We start from the raw sequence: 26,089 nt of genomic DNA, 5'->3' as shown, positions 1-26,089 counted from the left end.
ATAGCCTAGGTGACTGGAGTGTTTCCATTCCCTATCCCATCCGAACAACAGGTGAATGACCTAGGAGAAAGGAGGAGGCCAGAAGGAAGCACATCCCTAGGGACAAAGACAGCTGTTAGGTCCCTACATGGAAAGAATGGGTCCTAGGAAATACAGCATGGCCATCCCTCTGACACTGTGTCTTATAATGAGCAATTTTCCTTGATTAAAACACTAGAGCTGGAAAGGACCTAGAGATTTTATCTACTGTAATCCCTTCATTTTGCAAATATGAAAATGGCCCAGTGAGGCAACTTGCTTAAAATCACACCACCAATTAGTGGTAAAACCGATTCTAAAACTCAAAACTCCTAAATTTAAACGCTACACCACCAGCTCTACCGTCCACCCCAAAGTCACACACCATCCAGAATAACTGCTGAGCCCTGTATTAGAATATGCCTTTCAGACAAAAGTTCTAACCAGAGGCATTAAAAATTAGGAAAGTTCTGGTAAACATATTACCTGTGATGCTGCACGGCAGTAGGTCATCTTTGAGAATCTAAGGAAAATTATACCTTTTCACCAGAAAAATGTGAACACACATAGATTTTGCTCTGTGAGCTAGGACCTAGTCCATACTTAGTATCTTTAATAGTAACATAGATAAAAGAAAAACCCATAAGTTCACAACTGGCCCCAAAGATGTGGGTTAGCCATTGCCTTAGGGGGATACAGCCTCTTTTAACCTCAAGTATCTCTTGAGCATCTATCACGTGTTCAACACAGTGGAGGATGCAACAAAAACCAAACTGAGGGACTTCCCTGGTGGCACAGTGGTTAAGAATCCACCTGCCAATGCAGGGGACACAGGTTCGAGCCCTGGTCCGGGAAGATCCCACATGCCGCAGAGCAACTAAGCCTGTGCGCCACAACTACTGAGCCTGCACTCTAGAGCCCATGAGCCACAACTACCGAAGCCTGCGCTCTGCAACAAGAAGCCACCACAATGAGAAGCGCGTGCACCACAATGAAGAGTAGCCCCCTCTTGCCGCAACTAGAAAAAGCCTGCGTGCAGCAACAAAGACCCAACGCAGCCAAAAATAAATAAATAAATTGATTAATTAAAAAAAAAACCAAACTGAGTGAAGACAAATGTATGATGACACTCAGGAGGAAACCACAGATAAAGAAATGTTAACTACTCATAAGCATGGCAGAAAAGTTTTAGGGGTAATAGGGTTTTTTTCAACCTGACCGTAAAAATAAAATCAAAACAAACAAGCCAACACTGATATTTTAAAAAGACAGAGCGAGAACATGTAGGAAGTGAGATAGGAATCTGAGGAAACTTCAAGGAAGAGCCACTAAACATGATCACAAGGTTGCGGGGCAAAGACCTTAGCGATTAAAAGAAACATAAACCCACTGAGAAGCAATTCAGTGAAGCTTCTATCAATGTCCAGGGCCCTTGACCCTCATCTTCCTTGACTCTAGTCCTCCTCCCCTCTAATTGTCACCGACCGTATATTTTCTGGGCTCTTCTCTCAAGAAGCAACCCTTCCTCAATGTCTCTGCTTGGCTAACCCTTGCTTCTACCACTTTCTATGAATGTTCTTCAAGGATCAGGCTCCTGCTCTCTCTGCTTTAAAACTGCATCAATTCAAAGTTTTCAACAATCACCCCCAGGCCAGCAATTCCAAACTGACATCCTCAGCCTCTTCTCTCACCTCGGAGCCAGTCTTGACCTTCCAAGGTCCTCAGTGAACATTTTCTTTTGAATGGACCACAATGACCTCACACCAAAAGCAAACCCATCGTCTTCTCTGCCCTGCCCCCATAACAACCAATTTTCTCTTTCAAATTGGTTACCCTTCTAACCACCTAGGCTTCAAAATAAGATGCCTCCCTCCATATTCAGTGGTCAAGTCCTGTTCCTTCTTATATTTGATCTAACTTGCCTCTCAAGCTTCTAATCTTTCACTCTTTGAAGCCACGTATTTAATTATCTTATTGATCCTCTTAAAGTACTGCTTTTACCATGTCTGTTACCCATCAGATCTCTCATTCACTCAGCATTTACTACGTGCCAGACACCATGCTAGGCTCTGGGACAGACACAAGGACTAAAGCTCACTCTGCTTTGAGGCGGCCCTGCCAGCACTTGAGTGCCAGTCAGCGTAACTGGAACAGAAGAGAGACTGTCTTAGGAAGTTCAGATTTCAGAGTCTGACAGATGAATTTGGCCTTGAAGGATAAATGGCTTGTGCTGAGAAGGAAAGGTCTCCAAACAGAAGCAATGGCAGGAGCAAAGGCACAGTGGCACACAGGCATCACTCCTCACCTCCTCTACCATCCAGTCAGACCATCGATCTAAACAGCCGAACAAAAAGGCTCAGTATCGCTTATGTACCTGTGATTATACTGTTCCTTGTTATTAAAGTTCTTTCCTCTCTGCATGCCAGATCCTACACTTAGCACAAGCCCAGCTCAAGTGCCACTTCTTCTACCCAGGCTTCTTTGATAATCTCAATCATCAAGATCTGAAATCCCAGATCTCTGTGACATCACGATTTAGTACTGCAGCATTCTACACTTACTCCATTTACATGCTGACAGTCCCAGCTAGAAAGAAAAGTTGAAAGCAAGCCCTACTAACTTACTTCCTACTTCCCTATGTTTAATTTATATTTAAAATCTTCCTGTATTGCCCAGCAAAGGATCAAGCACAGAGTCCATATTCATTGATCTTTCTGGAAGCAATTAGGTTACATATATCAGTCAACAGACTTCAAAAACGTATATCCTTTGATTCATCACCTTTCTTAAGGAAAGGAGAAATTCAAACATTTATGTACAAATATTCATCATTGTCCTTTATAACAGGAAAAATTGGGAACAAGCTTCTGCCAACAATAAGAGAATGTTTAAATAAATTATAAATGAAATACAGCCATTAAAAATTACATTTGAAGATTATATAATAAGAAAATGTTCATCGTGTAACAATAGGGGAAAAAGCAGTAATCAAAATTATATCTAAAATAATACTTCAATTTTGTAACATATTCACAAAGAAAAAACTGGCAAGAAACACAACAAAATGTTACCAATGGTCATTTCTGGGTGGTAGAATTACAGTCAAGTTTTATTTTCTTATTCGTATTTTTTTGAACTTTCTAAATTCTTTCCAAAAATCATGCATTGCTTCTCTAATCAGAAAATAAAGGCACACCTATAAGTGTTATCTGTATCCATACATACATACACACACACATATTTGACTATTCTGGGAACACAACAGGGAAACAATTATTGATTGACATGATCAGAAAAAGAAGAAGCTAGTTTAAAAATTAGCGTGAACCTTTTAGTTTAAAATAGAAATTATCTCTTGACAATAAGAACAAGTTACAATGGGGAATTTACTACCTGGTAAAGGTCACATGGAAAAACCTAAGAAATGTTTTAAGTGTGATACTGAGGCAATGATCTGTTGAGATCCCTTTTCGGTCCTAAAAATCTACAACTCTAACTCTTGGGTTTTTTCTTTTAAATTTTTTGACTTTTTGGTCATATTTTTTAACATATTTAAGGAGAAACTTCCATATAAAGGGTTTAATATCTTTGAATTTATTAAAAAATAGACCTATTTTAATTACCAAATGAGATAAAATGATTTCTAAACTACACAAGATTATATAAACATACAGTATTCCTATGTCTGTGGTGTAATAATTGTTTTTCCCTGGTGAGTTCCTGGAGGAAAAGGACTATGTTCATTCACCTTTGTAATCTTTGCAGCCGAGCACGGTGCCTGGGCACACAATACGCTCTCCATAGACCTGTGTGAAATTGAATATGGAATGATATGCACACCTACCACATCCACTAATTGAGATATTGCAAGGCCAAACTTTATTTTTATTTTGTCATTCAGGTGTTCCACTGGACGAACCCATCTCTCGTAGTCTTGAAATAAATCCTTAAACAAACTATCTTCATGTTTGGCAACAAAGGATGGTTCAGCTAATCCTGTATAACAAATTTTTAAAAGTTAGTGGATTGGCTTCTCTCCCACCAAATACCGCTACTTTAAAAAAGTTTCGCATTACTAATGAACCAAAGTATTATTTAGGCTATTGTCAAAGGCGATTTTAAAATGTTTGTGATCAATAAGGGACACTCTGGTTCAGATATATTTCTTAGTTAAATCAGATTATTCACATGGAAATATGCTGAATTCCAAAAGAAGCACTCAGTACTTAATACAGAGTAATTTAAAAACTAAGTAACAAAAGCTTTTAAATTACCAGGGCTAGGGGGGTTGCTTGTCATAAAATTCCAAACCTAGAAAACAGATATATTAAGGTTTATTGATCAACTATAAATGTAAAATAAACATGCTTTAATTTACATGCTTTTAATATACAAATATATAAATATTGACCAAATTATTCAGATTTGTCATACATCTGTTTGCTATACATTTGTATACAATTACCTTAGGGCCTAAGACTTAAAAAAAAAAAAAAGATAAAATTTAAAAAGTTTTAGATGCCATAAGCCAAAGACTGGTTAGATTTATGGATCACAGTTATGTTTACACTTCTAATAAGCTTAAGTAAGCCTCTTTAAAGAAATGAGTTTTCAGTGTTTTATGGACACTGGAGTCTCTATCAAGGAAATGTGGAATGTGTGAAATTCAAGGATGACATTTACTCAAGACTCATGATTTTACAAAGAAAAAACATTTATTTAAAACAAAATGTCACTGGCTTATTTATCATAAAGTATATACATAGGGATTTAGAGTAGCTAGTGTTGGCCTTTCTCTAACCTAAAAGAAATGATTTAACAGAAAATTAGCACTTTCACAAAATCTTCTCTTTTTGTTGTGATAGACCATGTTTTCTACTTGGAGCTATTAAAAAGTATCTGGTTACTCTAGCTAGAGGAAACCCATTCCCTGATTTTCTTTCACTGCTTATTTCTTCATTAATAGAGCAGCTTACTCCTCAGAGTTTATGTCTTGCTTCCCTGGGCAATTTAAGATATTTGATTTAATCTATAAGTATCATAGAGTTTGTGCCATGCCTCTGTAAAAGCCTCCTTATGCTGAAATGTGCAGCAATGGAGAGATTTCAATTCAGTTAGAATATTATACACTAGAGAGGCATTCTTTGTAATGTTCAAAAGCTGTTAATTTCAGAGGTTCAAGTTAAAATAGCATTATTGAACCATTTCTCCTATTCTGATCCTATTTTAAAATGGAAACAACAAAAGTTTAAGGTTGTTTAAAAGACAGAGATAACAAAATGTTTTTTAACAGAATCTAAGGAAATTTTGCCTTAGGGGAAAAAAATACTAACTTGAATTGCCACCTCAAATTTTGTTTGAAAGAAAGTAGATAGGGTATAAATAAACAAAATGATAAATTTATCCTAACATTCTACTTAATGAGAACATTTAAGATACTGCCTTGTGAATACCTTCTTAGGACATCCAATACTAGAAATACCATTTTCTTAGCACAACTTTACAGAAATGCCAGGTGCAAAGGTCAGTGGTATTTTAGCACAAAACCTTAATGGCGCACTCAAATTCTACTTAGAGGTTATGTTTCTTTAGCTGGTTCTAAATGTTTTAAGTTTATACTGCTCATAAACCTCAAAATATTAAAAGGGAGATGATCCAATACATTCCCTCACTTCACAAATGAGGATATATGACCAGAAAGGCCAGTGCTACAGAGCTCATCAGTGGCAGAGCTCTGAAGGCCTCCCCTCTACCTTTTGCTCTTTCCACCCTAACATCTTCCACCTTGGGACAACTTTCTAAAAGAGCTTAATATCACATGCCGAGACCTCAAGCCCACACCAGTGTTTGTTCATTCATTCATTCAACAAACATTTAACAGAATGTGCCTTGTATCAGGCACCATGCCAAATGCAGGAAATACACTGGTAATCAAAGACAGCATCCACATTTACAGCCCAGTAGTAAGGACTGGCTCCGAAAATGTGATACTGTATATAAGCTAAATTCTACAGAAACTGAATCAAACTAAAAAATTATATTTTGAAAGTTGCTGTGAGGACTTCCCTGGTGGTGCACTGGTTAAGAATCCACCTGACAATTCAGGGGAAAAAGCTTGGGGCCCTGGTCCAAGAAGATCCCACATGCCATGGAGCAACTAAGCCTGTGTGACACAACTACTGAGTCTGTACTCTAGAGTCCACTGTAGAGCCCACAACTACTGAGCTCACATGCCACAACTACTAAAGCGCACACGCCTAGAGCCCGTGCTCCGCAACAAGAGAAGCCACCACAATAAGAAGCCTGCGCACCACAACGAAGAGTAGCCCCTGCTCACTGCAACTAGAGAAAGCCCGCACACAGCATTGAAGACCCAATGCAGCCAAAAATAAATAAATTTATACATATAAGAAAAAAGTTGTTGTGAATAGTTAATGTGTGCTCATCCTACTCAAAATAAATACTTTAAATCAATCACTTTCAACCTAGGCTCCTTGGAATCCAGGGGCATTTATATTATACTACTCTCATTTATATCATACTGTTCTGCATTATTTTTCAATTATGTCACATAAGTCTTGGGTCACCAAAGAAACCAATATCCTGGAACGTAGGAATCATTTCATTAGTTTGGCATTCCTAAAGTATAATACTTAGTATTGATCACAGTAGTTACTTAAGAGTAGTTTTTCTTCCCTCACTACTTAAAGAGGAAATGACGGGAGATTGGTTCAAGATGGCAGAGTAGAAGGACGTGCTCTCACTCCCTCCTGCAAGAGCACCAGAATCACAACTAACTGGTGAACAATAATGAACAAGAAGACACTGGAACTCATCAAAAAAGATACCCCACATCCAAAGACAAAGGAGAAGCCACAGTGAGACGGCAGGAGGGGTGCAATCACAATAAAATCAAATCCTATAACTGCTGGATGGGTGACTCACAAAATAGAGAACACTTACACCACAGAAGTCCACCCACTGGAGTGAAGGTTCTGAGCCCCATGTCAGGCTTCCCAACCTGGAGGTCCAGCAATGGGAGGAGGAATTCCTAGAGAATCAGACTTTGAAGGCTAGCAGGACTTGATTGCAGGACTTCAACAGGACTGGGGGAAACAGAGACTCCACTCCTGGAGGGCACACACAAAGTAGTGTGCACATCAGGACCCAGGGGAAGGAGCAGTGACCCCATAGGAGACTGAACCAGACCTACCTGCTGGTGTTAGAGGGTCTCCTGCAGGGGCGGGGGGTGGCTGTGGCTCACCGTGAGGACAAGGACACTGGCATCAGAAGTTCTGGGAAATACTCCTTGGCATGAGCCTTCCCAGGGTCTGCCATTAGCCCCACCAAAGAGCCTGCGTAGGCTCCAGTGTTGGGTCGCCTCAGGCCAAACAACCAACAGGTCGGGAACCCAGCCCCACCCATCAGCAGACAAGCAGATTAAAGTTTTACTGAGCTCTGCCCACCAGAGCAACAGCCAGCTCTACCCACCACCAGTCCCTCCCATCAGAAAACTTGCAGAAGTCTCTTAGATAGCCTCATCCACCAGAGGGCAGTCAGCAAAAGCAAAAACAACTACAATCCTGCAGCCTGTGGAACAAAAACCACATTCACAGAAAGACAGACAATATGAAAACACAGATGGCTATGTACCACATGAAGGAACAAGACAAAACCCCAGAAAAACAACTAAATGAAGTGGAGATAGGCAACCTTCCAGAAAAAGAATTCAGAATAATGATAGTGAAGATGATCCAGGACCTTGGAAACAGAATGGAGGCAAAGATCGAGAAGATGCGAGAAATGTTCAACAAAGACCTAGAAGAATTAAAGAACAAACAGAGACGAACAATACAATAACTGAAATGAAAAATACACTAGAAGGAATCAATAGCAGAATAACTGAAGCAGAAAAACAGATAAGTGAACTGGAAGACAGAATAGTAGAATTCACTGCTGCGGAACACAATAAAGAAAAAAGAATGAAAAGAAATGAGGACAGCCTAAGAGACCTCTGGGACAACATTAAATGCAACAACATTCACATTATAGGGGTCCCAGAAGGAGAAGAGAAAGAGAAAGGACCCAAGAAAATATTTGAAGAGATCATAGTCGAAAATTTCCCTAACATGGGGAAGGAAATAGCCACCCAAGTCCAGGAAGTGCAGAAAGTCCCATACAGGATAAACCCAAGGAGAAACACGCCGAGACACATAGTAATCAAATTGGCAAAAATGAAAGACAAAGAAAAACTACTGAAAGCAGCAAGGGAAAAATGACAAATAACATGCAAGGGAACTCCCATAAGGTTAACAGCTGATTTCTCAGCAGAAACTCTACAAGCCAGAAGGGAGTGGCATGATATACTTAAAGTGATGAAAGGGAATAACCTACAACCAAGATTACTCTACCAGGAAAGGATCTCATTCAGATTCCATGCAGAAATCAAAAGCTTTCCAGACAAGCAAAAGCTAAGAGAATTCAGCACCACCAAAGCTCTACAACAAATGCTAAAGGAACTTCTCTAAGTGGGAAACAAAAGAGAAGAAAAGGACCTACAAAAACAAACCCAAAAAATTAAGAAAACTGTAATAGGAACATACATATCGATAATTATCTTAAACGTGAATGGATTAAATGCTCCAACCAAAAGACACAGGTTTGCTGAATGGATACAAAAACAACACCCATACATATGTTGTCTACAAGAGACCCACTTCAGACGCAGGGACACATACAGACTGAAAATGAAGGGATGGAAAAAGATATTCCATGACAATGGAAATCAAAAGAAAGCTGGAGTAGCAATACTCATATCGAATAAAATAGACTTTAAAATAAAGAATGTTAAAAGAGACAAGGAAGGACACTAAATAATGACCAAGGGATCACTCCAAGAAGAAGATGTAACAATTATAAATATATATGCACCCAACATAGGAGCACCTCAATACATAAGGCAACTGCTAACAGCTATAAAAGAGGAAATCGACAGTAACACAATAATAGTGGGGGACTTTAACACCTCATTTACACCAATGGACAGATCATCCAAACAGAAAATTAATAAGGAAACACAAGAGCTTTAAATGACACAATAGACCAGATAGATTTAATTGATATTTATAGGACATTCCATCCAAAAACAGCAGATTACACTTTCTTCTCAAGTGCGCATGGAACATTCTCCAGGATAGATCATATCTTGGGTCACAAATCAAGCCTTAGTGAAATTAAGAAACTTGAAATCATATCAAGCAACTTTTCTGACCACAATGCTATGAGATTAGAAATCAATTACAGGGAAAAACCAGTAAAAAACACAAACACATGGAGGCTAAACAATACGTTACTAAATAACCAAGAGATCACTGAAGAAATCAAAGAGGAAATCAACAAATACCTAGAGACAAATGACAATGAAAACACGACAATCTAAAACCTATGGGATGCAGCAAAAGCAGTTCTAAGAGGGAAGTTTATAGCAATACAATCCTACCTCAAGAAACAACAAACATCTCAAATAAATCATCTAACCTTACATCTAAAGGAACTAGAGAAAGAAGAACAAACAAAACACAAAGTTAGTAGAAGGAAAGAAACCATAAAGATCAGAGCAGAAATAAATGAAATAGAAACAAAGAAAACAATAGCAAAGATCAATAAAACTAAAAGCTGGTTCTTTGAGAAGACAAACAAAATTGATAAACCTTTAGCCAGACTCATCAAGAAAAGGAGGAGGAGGACTCAAATCAATAAAATTAGAAATGAAAAAGGAGAAGTTACAACAGACACCGCAGAAATACAAAGCATCCTAAGAGACTACTACAAGCAACTCTATGCCAGTAAAATGGACAACCTGGAAGAAATGGACAAATTCTTAGAAAGATATAACCTTCCAAGACTGAACCAGAAAGAAATAGAAAATATGAACAGACCAATCACAAGTAATGAAACTGAAACTGTGATTAAAAATTTTCCAACAAAGAAAAGTCCAGGACCAGATGGCTTCACAGGTGAATTCTACCAAACATTCAGAGAAGAGCTAACACCCATCCTTCTCAAACTCTTCCAAAAAATTGCAGAGGAAGGAACACTCCCAAATTCATTCCATGAGGCCACCATCACCCTGATACCACAACCAGACAAAGATACTACAAAAAAAGAAAATTACAGACCAATATCACTGATGAATATAGATGCAAAAATACTCAACAAAATACTAGCAAACAGAATTCAACAACACATTAAAAGGTACATATACCATGATCAAGTGGGATTTATCCCAGGGATGCAAGGATTCTTCAGTATACGCAAATCAATCAATGTGAAACACCATATTAACAAAATGAAGAATAAAAACCAAATGATCATCTCAATAAATGCAGAAAAAGCTTTTGAAAAAATTCAACACCCATTTATGATAAAAACTCTCCAGAAAGTGAGCATAGAGAGAACCTACCTCAACATAATAAAGGCCATATATGACAAACCCATGGCAAATATCATTCTCAATAGTGAAAAACTGAAAGCATTTCCTCTAAGATCAGGAACAAGACAAGGATGTCCACTCTCAGCACTATTATGCAACATAGTTTTGGAAGTCCTAGCCACAGCAATCAGAGAAGAAAAAGAAATAAAAGGAATACAAATAGGAAAAGAAGAAGTAAAACTGTCACTGTCTGCAGATGACATGACACAATACACAGAGAATCCTAAAGATGCCTCCAGAAAACTACTAGAGCTAATCAATGAATTTGGTAAAGTTGCAGGATACAAAATTAATGCACAGAAAACCTCTTGCATTCCTATACACTAATGATGAAAAATCTGAAAGAGAAATTAAGGAAACACTCCCATTTACCACTGCAACAAAAAGAATAAAATGCCTAGGAATAAACCTACCTCGGAAAACAAAAGACCTGTATGCAGAAAACTATAAGACACTGATGAAAGAAATTAAAGATGATACAAACAGATGGACAGATATACCATGTTCTTGGATTGGAAGAATCAATAATGTGAAAATGACTATACTACCCAAAGCGATCTACACATTCAATGCAATCCCTATCAAATTACCAATGGCATTTTTTACAGAACTAGAACAAAAAATCTTAAAATTTGTATGGAGACACAAAAGAGCCCAAATAGCCAAAGTGGTCTTGAGGGAAAAAAACAGAGCTGGAGGAATCAGACCCCCTGACTTCAGACTATACAACAAAGCTACAGTAATCAAGACAATATGGTACTGGCACAAAAACAGAAATATAGATCCATAGAACAGGATAGAAAGCCCAGAGATAAACCCATGCATCTATGGTCAACTAATCTACGACAAAGGAGGCAAGGATACACAATGGAGAAAAGACAGCCTCTTCAATAAGTGGTGCTGGGAAAACTGAACAGGTACATGTAAAAAAATGAAATTAGAACACTCCCTAACACCATACACAAAAATAAACTCAATGGGATAGGGAGGGTGGGAGGGAGGGAGACACAAGAGTGAAGACATATGAGAACATATGTATATGTATAACTGATTCACTTTGTTATAAAGCAGAAACTAACACACCATTGTAAAGCAATTATACCCCAATAAAGATGTTAAAAAATAAAATAAAGTAAACTCAAAATGGATTAGAGACCTAAATGTAAGACCGGACACTATAAAACTCTTAGAGGAAAACATAGGAAGAACACTCTTTGACATAAATGACAGCAAGATATTTTTTGACCCACCTCCTAGAGTAATGGAAATAAAAACAAAAATAAGTGGGACCTAATGAAACTTAAAAGCTTTTGCACAGCAAAAGGAACTACAAGCAAGACGAAAAGACAACCCTCAGAATGTGAGAAAATATTTGCAAACGAATCAATGGACAAAGGATTAATCTCCAAAATATATAAACAGCTCATGCAGCTCCATATTTAAAAAAGAAACAACCCAGGGCTCCCCTGGTGGTGCAGTGGTTGAGAGTCCGCCTGCCGATGCAGGGGATGCGGGTTCGTGCCCCAGTCCGGGAAGATCCCACATGCCAGGCAGTGGCTGGGCCCGTGAGACATGGTCGCTGAGCCTGCACTTCCGGAGCCTGTGCTCCGCAACGGGAGAGGCCACAACAGTGAGAGGGCCACGTACCGCAAAAAAAAAAAAGAAAAGAAAGAAACAACCCAATCCAAAAATGGGCAGAAGACCTAAATAGACATTTCTCCAAAGAAATGTCTTAGCCATACAGATGTCCAAGAAGCACATGAAAAGCTGCTCAACATCACTAATTATTAGAGAAATGCAAATCAAAACTACAATGAGGTATCACCTCACACCAGTTCGAATGGGCATCATCAGAAAATTTACAAACAACAAATGCTGGAGAGGGTGTGGAGAAAAGGGAACCCTCTTGCACTCTTGGTGGGAATGTAAATTGGTACAGCCACTATAGAGAACAGTATGGAGGTTCCTTAAAAAATTAAAAATAGAATTACCATATGATCCAGCAATCCCACTACTGGGCATATACTCTGAGAAAACCATAATTCAAAAAGACACATGCACCCGAATGTTCATTGCAGCACTATTTACAATAACCAGGACATGGAAGCAACCTAAATGCCCATTGACAGACGAACGATTTTAGAAGATGTGGTACATATATACAATGGAATATTACTCAGCCATAAAAATGAATGAAATTGAGTCATTTGTAGAGCCGTGGATGGATCTAGAGACTGTCATGCAGAGTGAAGTAAGTCAGAAAGAGAAAAACAAATATTGTATATTAACACATGTATGTGGAACCTAGAAAAATGGTACAGATGAACCAGTTTGCAGCGCAGAAATTGAGACACAGATGTAGTGAACAAACGTATAGACACCAAGGGGGGAAAGTGATGGTAGTGGGTGGTGGTGTGATGAATTGGGAGATTGGGATTGACATATATACACTAATATGGATAAAATGGATAACTAATAAGAACCTGCTATATAAAAAAATAAAGAAAATAAAATTCAAAAAAAAAAAAGAGAGAACGAGGAGAAAGTTTTTGCAAATCATACATCTGACAAGGGACTTGTATAATAAAAGACCCAACAACCTAATCAACCCAATTTAAAAATAGGTAAGTTATCTAAAAGAAGAAAGGCCAAGTACATGAAAAGATGTTCAAAACCTTTAGCCATCAGGAAGATGCAAATCAAAACCATGAGATACCACATCATACCCACTAAGATGCCTATAATAAATAACACAGATAAAAACGAGTGTTGGTAAAAATATGGAGAAATTGGGACCCTCATACACTGCTAGTGGGGATGTAAAATCGTACTGTTGCTTTGGAAAACAGTCTGGCAGTTCCTAAAAAGTTAAAGGGTGACCAAAGACCTAGCAATTCCACTCCTAGGTACATACTCACGAGAAATGAAAACCGATGTCCATACAAAAACTTGTATATGAATGTTCATAGCAGCATTATTCACAATAGCCAAAAAGTAGAAACAATGCAAATGCCCAGCAAATGATAAATGGATAAAACATAGTATATCTAATGGAATATTATTTGGACATACAAATGAGTGAATTACTGATGCATGCTAGAACCTAGATGAACCTTGAAAACATTATGCTAATAAAAGAAGCCTGTCACAAAAGACCACATATTATATGATTGCATTTACATGAAGTATCCAGAATAGGCAAATCTAAAGAAACACAAAGCAGATTTTTGATTGCCTAGAGAGGGGGTGCTTTGGGGGGGATATGAAAATGTTCTAAAATCAACTGTGGTGATGGCTGCATGTGAATATAGTAAAATCCACTGAATTATACACTTTCAATAGATGAATTATATGGTATGTGAATTGTATCTCAATAAAGCTGTTACTAAAAGAGAACCTCTTTATGACTAACTAATGACTGAGAAATATATGTACAAATATAGTAGTATATCAGAATTGAGAAAATATAACAAACAGTATAGGTATAACCTTCAGAAAAGCTATTTGAACAATTACCCCATAAGTTTTCTTAATAAACATAAAACTTAATGTGCAATGCCACTGCATTTATTTTCCTTATTTCTTTTTGATGTTTTATAACTTTCCCAGGAATAGTCTATTTTTTAAAAATTAAGACTTTGTTCCTCCCAACAAACAAAATCCAGGACCAAACAAGCACTTCACTGGTGAATTCTACCAAACATTTAAAGAAGAATTAATACCAGTCCTTCTCAAACGCTTCCAAAAAATAGGAAGGAACACTTCCAAACTCATTTTACAAGGCAAACACTACCCTGATACCAAAATCAGACAAGGATGCCACAAGAAAAGAAAATAACAGACTAATATTCCTGATGAACATAGATGCAAAAATCCTCAACAAGATATTAGCAAACCAAATTTAACAATACATTTAAACAATCATACACTATGGTCAGCAGGATTTATTCAAGGGATGCAAGGATGATTCAATATCCAGAAGTCAATCAATGTGATACACATTAACAAAATGAAGGATAAAAATCATATGGTTGACACAGATGGAGAGAACAAATGTATGGACACCAAGAGGGGAAAGCGGGGTGTTGGGGGGTGCTGGTGGGATGAATTGGGAGATTGGGATTGACATATATACATTAATATGTATAAAATAAATAACTAATAAGAACCTGCTGAATAAAAATATCAACTTAAATTCAAAAAAAATCATATGGTCATCTCAATAGATGCAGAAAAGCATTTGACAAAATTCGGCATCCATTGATGATTAAAAACTCTCAACAAAGCGGATATAGAGGGTACATACCTCAACATAATAAAGGCCATATACAACAAGTCCATAGCTAACATCATACTCAATGGTGAAAAGCTGAAAGCTTTTCTTCTAAGATCAGGAACAAGACAAGGATGCCCATTCTCACCACTTTTATTCAACATAGTGTTGGAAATCCTAGCAAGAGCAATTAACCAAGAAAAAGAGATAAAGGCATCCAAATAGGAGAGGAAGAAGTAAAACTGTCACTATTTGCAGATGACATGATATTATACAAAGAGAAAACCCTAAAGACTCCATCAAATAACTTTTAGAATAAAGGAATTCAGTTTAAAGTTGCAGGATACAAAATGAATATACAAAAATCTGTTGCTTTTGTATACACTAATAAACTATCAGAAAGAGAAGTTAAGAAAACAATCCCATTTACAGTTGCATCAAAAAGAAAAAGATACCTAGGAATAAATTTAACCAAGGAGGTGACAAACCTGTAGAATGAAAGCCATAAGCCATTGATGAAAGAAATTGAAGAAGACACAAACAAAGGGAGAGATATACTATGCTCATGGATTAGAAGAATTAGTATTGTTAAAATGTCCACACTGCCCAAACCAATGTACAGATTTAATAAAATCTCTATCAAAATTCCAATGGCATTTTTCACAGAAATAGAATACACAATCCTAAAATTTGTATGGAAACACCAAAGACTCCAAATAGCCAAAACAATCTTGAGAAAGAACAAAGCTGATGGGATCATGTTCCCTGGTTTCAAACTACATTACAAAGCTATAACAATCAAAACAGTATGGTATTGTCATACAGACACATAGATCAATGGAACAGAATAGAGATCCCACAAATAAACCTACACATATATGGTCAACTGATTTATGATAAAGGAGACAAGAATATACAATGGGTTATAAAATGAATAAGTCACAGGGATGTAATATGCTGCACAGGGAACATAGTCAATACCTTTATTATGGTGTGTAATCTATAAAAATATTGAATCAGTACATTGTACACCTGAAACTAATATAATATTGTAAGTCAACTATACTTCAATTTTTAAAATGTATATAGATAGATAGATATACACAATGGGGAAAGGACAGCCTCTTCAATAAATGGTCCTGGGGAAACTGGACAGACATTTGCAAAAGAAAGAAACTGGACCACTATCTTACACCATACACAAAAATTAACACAAAATGGATTAAAGACTTGAACATAAGACCTGAAACCATAAAACTAGAGGAAAACATAGTCAACTCCTTGACATTGGTCTTGGTGATGATTCTTTGGATTTGGCACCAAAAGCAAAGCCAACAAAAGTGAAAATAAGCAAGTGGAACTACATCAAACTAAAAAACTTCTACATAGCAAAGAAAACTACCAACAAAATGAAAAGGCAACCTACAGAATGGGAGAAATTATTTGCAAATCATATATCTGATAAGGGGTTAATATCCAAAATATATAAAGAACACATACAATTCAATGGCAAAAAAAATCCCCCAAACAATCCAATTAAAAAATGGGCAGAGGATCTGAATAAACACTTTTACAAAGAAGACATACAGCTGGCCAAGAAGTAAATGAAAAGGTACTGAGAAGCACTGGTGAGGATGCAGAGAAAAGGGAACCCTTGCGCACTATTGGTGGGAATGTAAATCAGTACAGCCACTATGGAAAACAGTATAGATGTTCCTCAAAAAGTTAAAAATATAACTATCACATGATACAGCAATTCTACTTCAGGGGCTTTACCCAAGGAAAACAAAAACACTAACTTGAAAAGATATTTGTAACCCATGTTCATTGCAGCATTACTTACAATAGCCAAGATATGAAAACAACCTCAGTGTCCACAAATGGATGAATAAAGAAAATGTGATATATATACACACACACACACACATAATATGTGTGTGTGCGCGTGTACACACACACACAATGGAATGTTATTCAACCATCAAAAAGAAGGAAATCCTGCCATTTGTGACAACATCGATGGACCTTGAGGGCATTATGCTAAGTGAAATAAGTCAGACAGAGAAAGACAAATACTACGTGATCTCACTTATATGTGGAATCTTTAAAAAAAAAACAGGAAAAAAAAAAAACCCAGTTCATAGATACAGAGGAACAGGGAGTGCGGGGTGGGAGAAATGGGTGAAGGGGCTCAAAAGGTAAAAAATTCCCGTTATAAAATAAGTCATGGGGGTGTAATGTACAGCATGGTGACTGTAGTTAATAAAACCATGTTACATATTTGAAAGTTGCTAAGAGAGTGAATCTTGAAAGTTCTCATCACAAGAAAAAATTTGTAACTGTGTATGGTGGCGGATGTTAACCAGACTTACTAGGTGATCATAAACAATTTAAAAAAATAATACCTTTTAGAGCAGTTTGAGGTTCATAGCAAATCTGAGGGGAAGGTACAGAGATTTTTATATGCCCTGCGCCCCCCACATGCATAGCCTCCCCCATTATCAACATCCCCATCAGAGCAGAACATTCCTTGCAACTGAGGAACCTACACTGATATATCGTTATCACCAAAATCTATAGTTTACATTACACTTGCCTCTTGATGTTATATATTCTATGGGTTTGGACAAATTTATGATGGCATGAACCCATCATTATGGCATCCTACAGTATTTTCACTGCCCTAAAAATCCTCTGTGCTCGCCTATTCATCTCTCCCCCTTCAACCCCCGGCAATCACTCAATTTTGTACTGTCTCCATGGTTTTGCCTTTAACAGTTTATTTTGATAACTATTTTAATAACAGATTATGGTACTTGAATGGTCTGAATGTTTGTTTCTTCCCAAAATTCATGTTGAAATCCTAACCTCCAAAGGTTATGGTATTGGTAGGTAGGGCCTTTGGGAGCTGCTTCAGTCATGAGGGTGGAATCCCCATGAACAGGGCTAGGACCTTGAGGTTATGGGGAGGGGGAAGGGTGAGCTGTGACAGGGCGAGAGAGAGTCATGGACATATACACACTAACAAACATAGTAAGGTAGGTAGCTAGTGGGAAGCAGCCGCATGGCACAGGGATATTGGCTCGGTGCTTTGTGACAGCCTGGAGGGTGGGATAGCGAGGGTGGGAGGGAGGGAGACGCAAGAGGGAAGACATATGGGAACATATGTTTATGTATGACTGATTCACTTTGTTATAAAGCAGAAACTAACACACCATTGTAAAGCAATTATAAAAAAAAAAAAAAAAAGGCTCCAGAGAGCTCCCTAGCACATTCTGCCATAAGAGGACACAATAAGAAGTCTGAGACCTGGAAGAGGGCCCTCATCCAACCACACTGATCCCAGACTTCCAGCCCCCAGAAGTGTGAGAAATCAATGCCTGTTGTGTATAAGCTTCTCCGTGTGTGGCATTTTGCTATAGCAGCCCAAATGGACTAAGCCAGCATTTGAGTAATACCAACTGCACACTTTTTTCTTTGTAAACCTCAACAGTACATTTTTAAAGTGTCAACAGCAAATGTGCGAACATCCTTTATAAGTGAAGAGACCAAAGTTCTGAAAGGTAGTCATTTGCCCAGGATCATACAGCAAAAGGCTGGGAAGCTGACTTGTCACAAGGCTTTGAAGCCAGGTTTGTCACCCAAGTCCATGGTTTTTCCATATCAAGTGATTCTACCTTTATAGGTTAAGTGCCAGTTAATCACAGAACTCTAATTGCAACCCAGATCAATCCTCTTTCCTCTTACTCAGTAGGCTTCTTGAGGTTATGGAAAATGAGAATAGGGGACTCTTTATGCATTTAAATGTTAAGCACTAACATATATAATGATATAGAGAAACATCTTTATTTTTCTTAGTCATATATGTGATCCCTCCCCTGGGAGAGGCCTTCCTGATACCAATGGTCCTAGGATAAAAGAAGAATCCTGCTGCTCTCAAACACTGCTGACAGAAATGTAAAGTGTTACTGCCTTTTGGAAAAGTAATCTTGAAATATTTTAATCTTGCAAAATTTATCAAAAAATAAAAGTATATATTCCCTTGATTCAGCAACCCCACACCTAACTCCCATAGCAGTTAAAGCACCAGTCCATAAGGACATATGCACAAGAATGTTTACCACAGTAAACACTGTAACAAAAATCTGGAAACAAAACAATTAGAGTATAACATATCCATTACATGAAATATTATGAAGTCATTAAAAGGCTTACAGGACAAAGGTGCCAGGACCACTCAATGTGGGAAAGAACACTTTCTTCAACAAATAGTGCTGGGAAAACTGGTTAGCCACATGCAAAAGAATTAAGTTGGATGCTTACCTAACACCATATAAAAAATCAGCTAAAAATGGATTAAAGACCTAAATTTAAGACCCCAAACCATAAAACTCCAAGAAGAAAACATAGGGGAAAAGCTTCATAATACTGGATTTGGCAATGATTTCTTGGAAATGACACCAAAAGCACAAGCAATACAAACAAAAATAGACAAATGAGACTATATCTAACTTAAAAACTTCTGTGCATCAAAGGATGTAATCAATTTTCTAAACAAGTATATACAAAATCTTTATAAATTCACATATTTCTCCAAAAGTGTACAAGCAGTCTCAATTCATTGGGACAAAAATCAATATTTTTGTGCTCCACAGGTCACTGAATGAAGTCTTTGTACAGTTCAGGGAAGCTATGGATAGAAACTGAGCTAGGTTTGAAAAACAATACTGTGTCATGTAAAAACAACAATTTACAGCTGCCGTGGACAGCCACTTGCTCCCTTTCAGGGTTCCAGGTCCCCTCGCGTGGCAGAGGTCTTCCATTTGAAGTCTTTCTGTGGTCCTCGTGGACAGCGCCTTGGATCTCTGTGAGGTCCTCAGTAGTGTCTCTGTGTCGGAGGAGAGGTGCCAGGATGCATGGGGTGGGGTTGCCGTCATCAAAGCAGACATGCTTGCTGTCTTCCCTGGTGCTCAGTGTCCGCGTGTTTGCATGGCATCTGTGGCTTTCAGTCGGGTCGAGTTGCCCTGTGGGCAGGAGAAGGGCACGTGGGACAAGGCTGTCGAGCATTTGAGTGTTTGAGCGTTTCCTCGGGGGTCAGGGCCACACATCCTGCTGGCTGGGGAGCTGGCCGGAACGTGGCCGGGAAGGTGGCCTAGTTTCCACCGTGGGGTTTGACTCTGGGTCATGGTTACTGAAGACCACTGCTTCCCGTGGTCGGCGTCCCTGCGGGTCCCCAGAAGGTGATCTGGCCTAGTTGGCCTGAAGTGGCACCTGGGCTGAATTCCTTTGGCCCCTTGAGAGGAAGACAGGCTGCATCTTGCCTGTAGCCAGCTGCAGGGAGGTGTCAGCTTGCCCACGGGAGGCTCCCTTGTTCCTGGAAGCGCTGGGAGTGGCCCCAAGTACACATCAGATGTGCTTGTAGCTGGCAGGGTCTCCAGGTCCACACATATGTGACACCCACGGCCGGTAGGCCGGTCCCTCAAGTCTATGTGCTTTGGTCAGAAGGCGGGGCTGCTGGAGAGTGGGAGCTCGTGGTCTATTTCAACAGCCCATCGGGGTCAAAGTTCGCATGCGGCCTCTTGAAGGCAGCTGGGGTCTTTCTCCATTCAGTAGGAGGGTCCAAGGCCAGGGCTCTGTGTATAAGGTGTGGTTTTTACTGTTCGAGGCTCTGCAGAGGAGCAAAGGGACACACAGAGACCAAGACGCAGATTCAGAGGCACACACAGAAACCCGCAAGCACGTCCATACACGCAATCACAGATGCACGCACGCGCACACACATACACCCTCTCACACGCAGGCCCACCTACGTGCCTACCATCCTGCAGTTGTGCTGTCAGACATGCATTCAGTTCTCCTAAGTGATAGAGGTACTTGGGAAGCAGGTGCAGGGCTCACGCCCAGGTAAATGTTTGCCTGAATCGTGTTCTCTGAGGACCCAGGTCCAATTCTGAAGCCTGTGTGATTTCTGTCTACTTCTCAGGTGCACTTGCTGGGCAAGCCTGGCTGTCGGCGAAGACAAGAAGACCTTCGCATGGCCTGAGGACTGGAGGTGGTAGGGAGACCTGGAAGAAGTGAGGTAGGCCCAGGGTGCCGAGCGTGGCTGTGGATACCTCAGGACAGTAGGCCTTCAAGCACCTCAAGATGTGCCACTGGATATTAGGTTTTCCTCAGATGGGCCCAGTGGCTTCAAGCATGGATTGACTGTTCCTCTTGCTGAGTGGCCTGGGGGCTGTGGATTCCCCAGGCTGTTGGAGTACTTGGGGGTCATTGACTCCTCGGCGGAGCCACACGGCCTGCCCTGTTGGGTTCTGCAGTGGCCCAGCACGTGCTTGGATCGATGATGACACCCTTGTATGCATTCCTTGGAAAATCTGAACAAAATGAGGGAGAACACTCTACCGTCTCCTCATCGAATCTGAGGTCCAAAAAATAAAAATAAAAACAATTCACAGTTGAAATGAAACACTGTGAATGTGTTAATACCTGCCATAAAACAACAATTTATCTAATACAATATTAACCTGCTTGTCACGTAACACAATGTTCATTGCAGCACTATTTACAATAGCCAGGACATGGAAGCAACCTAACTGTCCATCGACAGATGAATGGATAAAGACGTGGCACATATATACAATGGAATATTACTCAGCCATAGAAAGAAACGAAATTGAGTTATTTGTAGTGAGGGGGATGGACCTAGAGTCTGTCATACACAGTGAAGTCAGAAAGAGAAAAACAAATATCGTATGCTAACACATATATATGGAATCTAAAAAAAAATGGTTCTGAAGAACCTAGGGGCAGGACAGGAATAAAGACGCAGACGTAGAGAATGGACTTGAGGACAGGGGGAGGGGGAAGGGTAAGCTGGGACGAAGTGAGAGAGTGGCATGGACATATATACACTACCAAATGTAAAATAGATAGCTAGTGGGAAGCAGCCGCACAGCACAGGGAGATCAGCTCGGTGCTTTGTGACCACCTAGAGGAGTGGGATAGGGAGGGTGGGAGGGAGAGGCAAGAGGGAGGGGATATGGGGATATATGTATACGTATAGCTGATTCACTTTGTTATACAACAGAAACAAACACAACAATGTAAAGCAATCATACTCCAATAAAGATGTTAAAAAAAAATTAACCTACTTGCTAAACAGGCTTTGATTTATAAGATGCATATATTTCCAAAACTGTTCAACATCTCTACTTATAAATTAATTCACAGGATTCATACAGTTGCTTTTTAGTTTCAAAAGGGTGTTAGCAAAAATAATACGAGGAGACCTTCAAGATGGCAGAGGAGTAAGACGTGGAGATCACGTTCCTCTCCACAAATACATAAGAAATACATCTACAGGTGGAACAACTCCTACAAAACACCTACTGAACGCCGGCAGAAGACCTCAGACTTCCCAAAAAGCAAGAAACTCCCCATGTACCTGGGTAGGGCAAAAGAAAAAAGAAAAAACAGAGACAAAAGAATAGGGACGGGACCTGCACCAGTGGGAGGGAGCTGTGAAGGAGGAAAGGTTTCCACACACTAGGAAGCCCCTTCACTGGTGGAGATGGCGGGTGGGCGGGATGGGGGAAGCTTCGGAGCCACGGAGGAGAACACAGCAATAGGGGTGCAGAGGGCAAAGCGGAGAGATTCCCACACAGAGGATCGGTGCCAACCAGCACTCACCAGCCCAAGAGGCTTGTCTGCTCACCTGCCAGGGCGGGTGGGGGCTGGGAGCTGAGGCTCCGGCTTTGGAGTTCAGATCCCAGGGAGAGGACTGGGGTTGCCTGCGTGAACACAGCCTGAAGGGGGCTAGTATGCCACAACTAGCCCGGAGGGAGTCCGGGAAAAAGTCTGGAACTGCCTAAGAGGCAAGAGACCATTGTTTCAGGGTGTGCGAGGAGAAGAGATTCAGAGCACCGCATAAACGAGCTCCAGAGACGGGCGTGAGCCGCGTCTATCAGTGCAGACAGCAGAGACGGGCATGAAGCGCTAAGTCTGCTGCTGCAGCCACCAAGAAGCCTATGAGCAAGCACAGGTCACTATCCACACCTCCCCTCCCGGGAGCCTGTACAGCCCACCACTGCCAGGGTCTCATGATCCAGGGACAAGTTCCCCAGGAGAGCACACAGCGTGTCTCAGGCTGTTGCAACGTCACACTGGCCTCTGCCGCCACAGGCTCGCCCTGCATTCTATACCCCTCTCATCCCCGGGGCCTAAGCAAGCCAGACCACCCTAATCAGCTGCTACTTTAACTCTGTCCTGAGTGAAGAATAGATGACCTCCGGTGACCTACACGCAGAGGCAGGGCGAAATCCAAAGCTGAACCCCAGGAGCTGTGAGAACAAAGAAGAGAAAGGGAAATTTCTCCCAGCAGCCTCAGGAGCAGTGGATTAAATCTCCACAATCAACTTGACGTACCCTGCATCTGTGGAATACCTGAATAGACAACGAATCATCCCAAAATTGAGGCGGTAAGCTTTGGGAGCAACTGTAGACTTGGGGGTTTGCTTTCTGCATCTAATTTGTTTCTGGTTTTATGTTTACTGTAGTTTAGTATTTAGAGTTTTTTAGCATTGGTAGATTTGTTTATTGATTTGGTTGCTCTCTTCCTTTTTTAATATATATATTTTTTTCCTTTTTCTCTTTTTGTGAGTGTGTATGTGTATGCTTCTTTGTGTGATTTTGTCTGTATAGCTTTGCATTTACAATTTGTCCTAGGGTCTGTCTGTTTTTGGGGGTTTTTTGTCTTTTTTTAGGATATTTTTTAGCCCTTGTTATTGTTGGTGGATTTGTTTTTTGGTTTGGTTGCTCTCTTCTTTATTTTTTTAATACTCTAAAAATTTTTTAAATACTTTAAAAAATTTTTCATTTTAATAACTTTATTTTATTTTTTCTTTCTTTCTTTCTTTTTTCTCCCTTTTCTCCTGAGCCATCTGGCTGACAGGATCTTGGTGCTCCGGCTGGGTGTCAGGCCTGTGCCTCTGAGGTGGGAGAGCTGAGTTCAGGACACTGGTCAACCAGAGACCTTCTGGCTCCATGTAATATCAAACAGCAAAAGCTCTCCCAGAGATTTCGATCTCAATGCTAAGACCCAACTCCACTCAACGACCAGCAGGCTACAGTGCTGGACAACCCAAGCCAAACAACTAGCAAGACAGGAACACAAGCCCACCCATTAGCAGAGAGGCTGCCTAAAGTCCTAAAAAGGTCACAGACACCCTAAAACACACCACCAGACGTGGACCTGCCCACAAGAAAAGATCCAGCCTCATCCACCAGAACACAGGCACCAGTCCCCTCCACCACAAAGCCTACACAACCCAATGAAACAACCTTAGCCACTGGGGACAGGCACCAAAAACAACAGGAACTATGAACCTGCAGCCTTCAGAAAGGAAACTCCAAACACAGTAAGTTAAGCAAAATGAGAAAACAGAAAAACACACAGCAGATGAAGGAGCAAGGCAAAAACCCACCAGACCAAACAAATGAAGAGGAAATACGCAGTCTACCTGAAAAAAAAATTCAGAGTAATGATAGTAAAGACGATCCAAAATTTTGGAAATAGAATGGAGAAAATACAAGAAACGTTTAACAAGGACCTAGAAGAACTAAAGAGCAAACAAACAATGATGAACAACACAATAAATGAAATTTTAAATTCTCTAGAAGGAATCAATAGCAGAATAACTGCGGCAGAAGAATGGATAAGTGACCTGGAAGATAAAATAATGGAAATAACTACTGCAGAGCAGAATAAAGAAAAAGACTAAAACGAATTGAGGACAGTCTCAGATACCTCTGGGACAACATTAAATGCACCAACATTCGAATTATAGGGGTCCCAGAAGAAGAAGAGAAAAAGAAAGGGACTGAGAAAATATTTGAAGAGATTATAGTTGAAAACTTCCCTAATATGGGAAAGGAAATAGTTAATCAAGTCCAGGAAGCACAGAGAGTCCCATACAGGATAAATCCAAGGAGAAACATGCCAAGACACATATTACTCAAACTGTCAAAAATTAAATACAAAGAAAACATACTAAAAGCAGCAAGGGAAAAACATCAAATAACACACAAGGGAATCCCCCTAAGGTTAACAACTGATCTTTCAGTAGAAACTCTGCAAGCCAGAAGGGAGCGGCAGGACATATTTAAAGTGATGAAAGGGAAAAACCTACAACCAAGATTACTCTACCCAGCAAGGATCTCATTCAGATTTGATGGAGAAATTAAAACCTTTACAGACAAGTAAAAGCTAAGAGAATGCAGCACCACCAAACCAGCTTTAAACAAATGCCAGAGGAACTTCTCTATGCAGGAAACACAAGAGAAGGAGAAGACCTACAATAACAAACCCAAAGCAATTAAGAAAATGGTAATAGGAACATACATAGCAATAACTACCTTAAATGTAAATGCTCCAACCAAAAGACACAGACTGGCTGAATGGATACAAAAACAAGACCCATATAAATGCTGTCTACAAGAGACCCACTTCAGACCTAGGGACACATACAGACTGAAAGTGAGGGGATGGAAAAACTTATTCCATGCAAATGGAAATCAAAAGAAAGCTGGAGTAGCAATTCTCATATCAGACAAAATAGACTTTAAAATAAAGACTATTACAAGAGACAAAGAAGGACACTACATAGTGATCACGGGATCAATCCAAGAAGAAGATATAACAATTGTAAATATTTACGCACCCAACATAGGAGCACCTCAATACATAAAGCAAATGCTAACAGCCATAAAAGGGGAAATCAACAGTAACACAATCATAGTAGGGAACTTTAACACCCTACTTTCATCAATGGACAGATCATCCAAAATGAAAATAAATAAGGAAACACAAGCTTTAAATGATACATTAAACAAGATGGACTTAATTGATATTTATAGGACATTCTGTCCAAGAACAACAGAATACACTTGTTTCTTAAGTGCTCATGGAACATTCTCCAGGACAGATCATATCTTGTGTCACAAAACAAGCCTTGATAAATTTAAGAAAATTGAAATTGTATCAAGTATCTTTTCTGATCACAACGCTATGAGACTAGGTATCAATTACAGAAAAAAATCTGTAAAAATACAAACACATGGAGCCTAACAATACACTACTAAATAACCAAGAGATCACTGAAGAAATCAATAAATTCTAGAAACAAATGACAATTAAAACACAACAACCCAAAACCTAGGGAATGTAGCAAAAGCAGTTCTAAGAGGAAAGCTTATAGCAATACAATCCTACCTCAAGAAACAAGAAAAATCTCAAATAAACAACCAAA

At 39.5% G+C, this 26,089-nt stretch overlaps 1 protein-coding gene and 1 non-coding gene across 7 annotated transcripts in view; one reads left to right on the top strand and one right to left on the bottom strand.

Annotated features, from left to right (window-relative positions):
• The window catches only part of CHRNA5 (cholinergic receptor nicotinic alpha 5 subunit), a 61,427-nt gene that overhangs the window by 9,209 nt on the left and 26,129 nt on the right, over positions 1-26,089 (bottom strand). For 3 of the 6 annotated variants that reach the window (XM_030874875.3, XM_060293945.2, XM_060293948.2), the window contains exon 2: positions 3,863-4,014. The exons of 1 other annotated variant lie outside the window; for it this stretch is intronic. In XM_030874875.3, the coding sequence (XP_030730735.2) occupies positions 3,863-4,014 (152 nt within the window). Of the gene's footprint in view, positions 1-3,766; positions 3,821-3,862; positions 4,015-6,981; positions 7,044-26,089 lie in introns of those variants that run through there. 2 more of the 6 variants (XM_060293947.2, XM_060293946.1) reach the window with 2 other exon arrangements.
• Positions 21,118-21,210, top strand: LOC115862961 (small nucleolar RNA SNORD116). Its single transcript, XR_004043323.1, has one exon. It is a non-coding gene; the product is annotated as a small nucleolar RNA SNORD116 (small nucleolar RNA).

Source organism: Globicephala melas, chromosome 2 (assembly GCF_963455315.2).
Source record: "Globicephala melas chromosome 2, mGloMel1.2, whole genome shotgun sequence".
Classification (NCBI taxonomy): domain Eukaryota; kingdom Metazoa; phylum Chordata; class Mammalia; order Artiodactyla; family Delphinidae; genus Globicephala; species Globicephala melas.
This window is presented reverse-complemented; position numbering and strand designations above follow the sequence as displayed.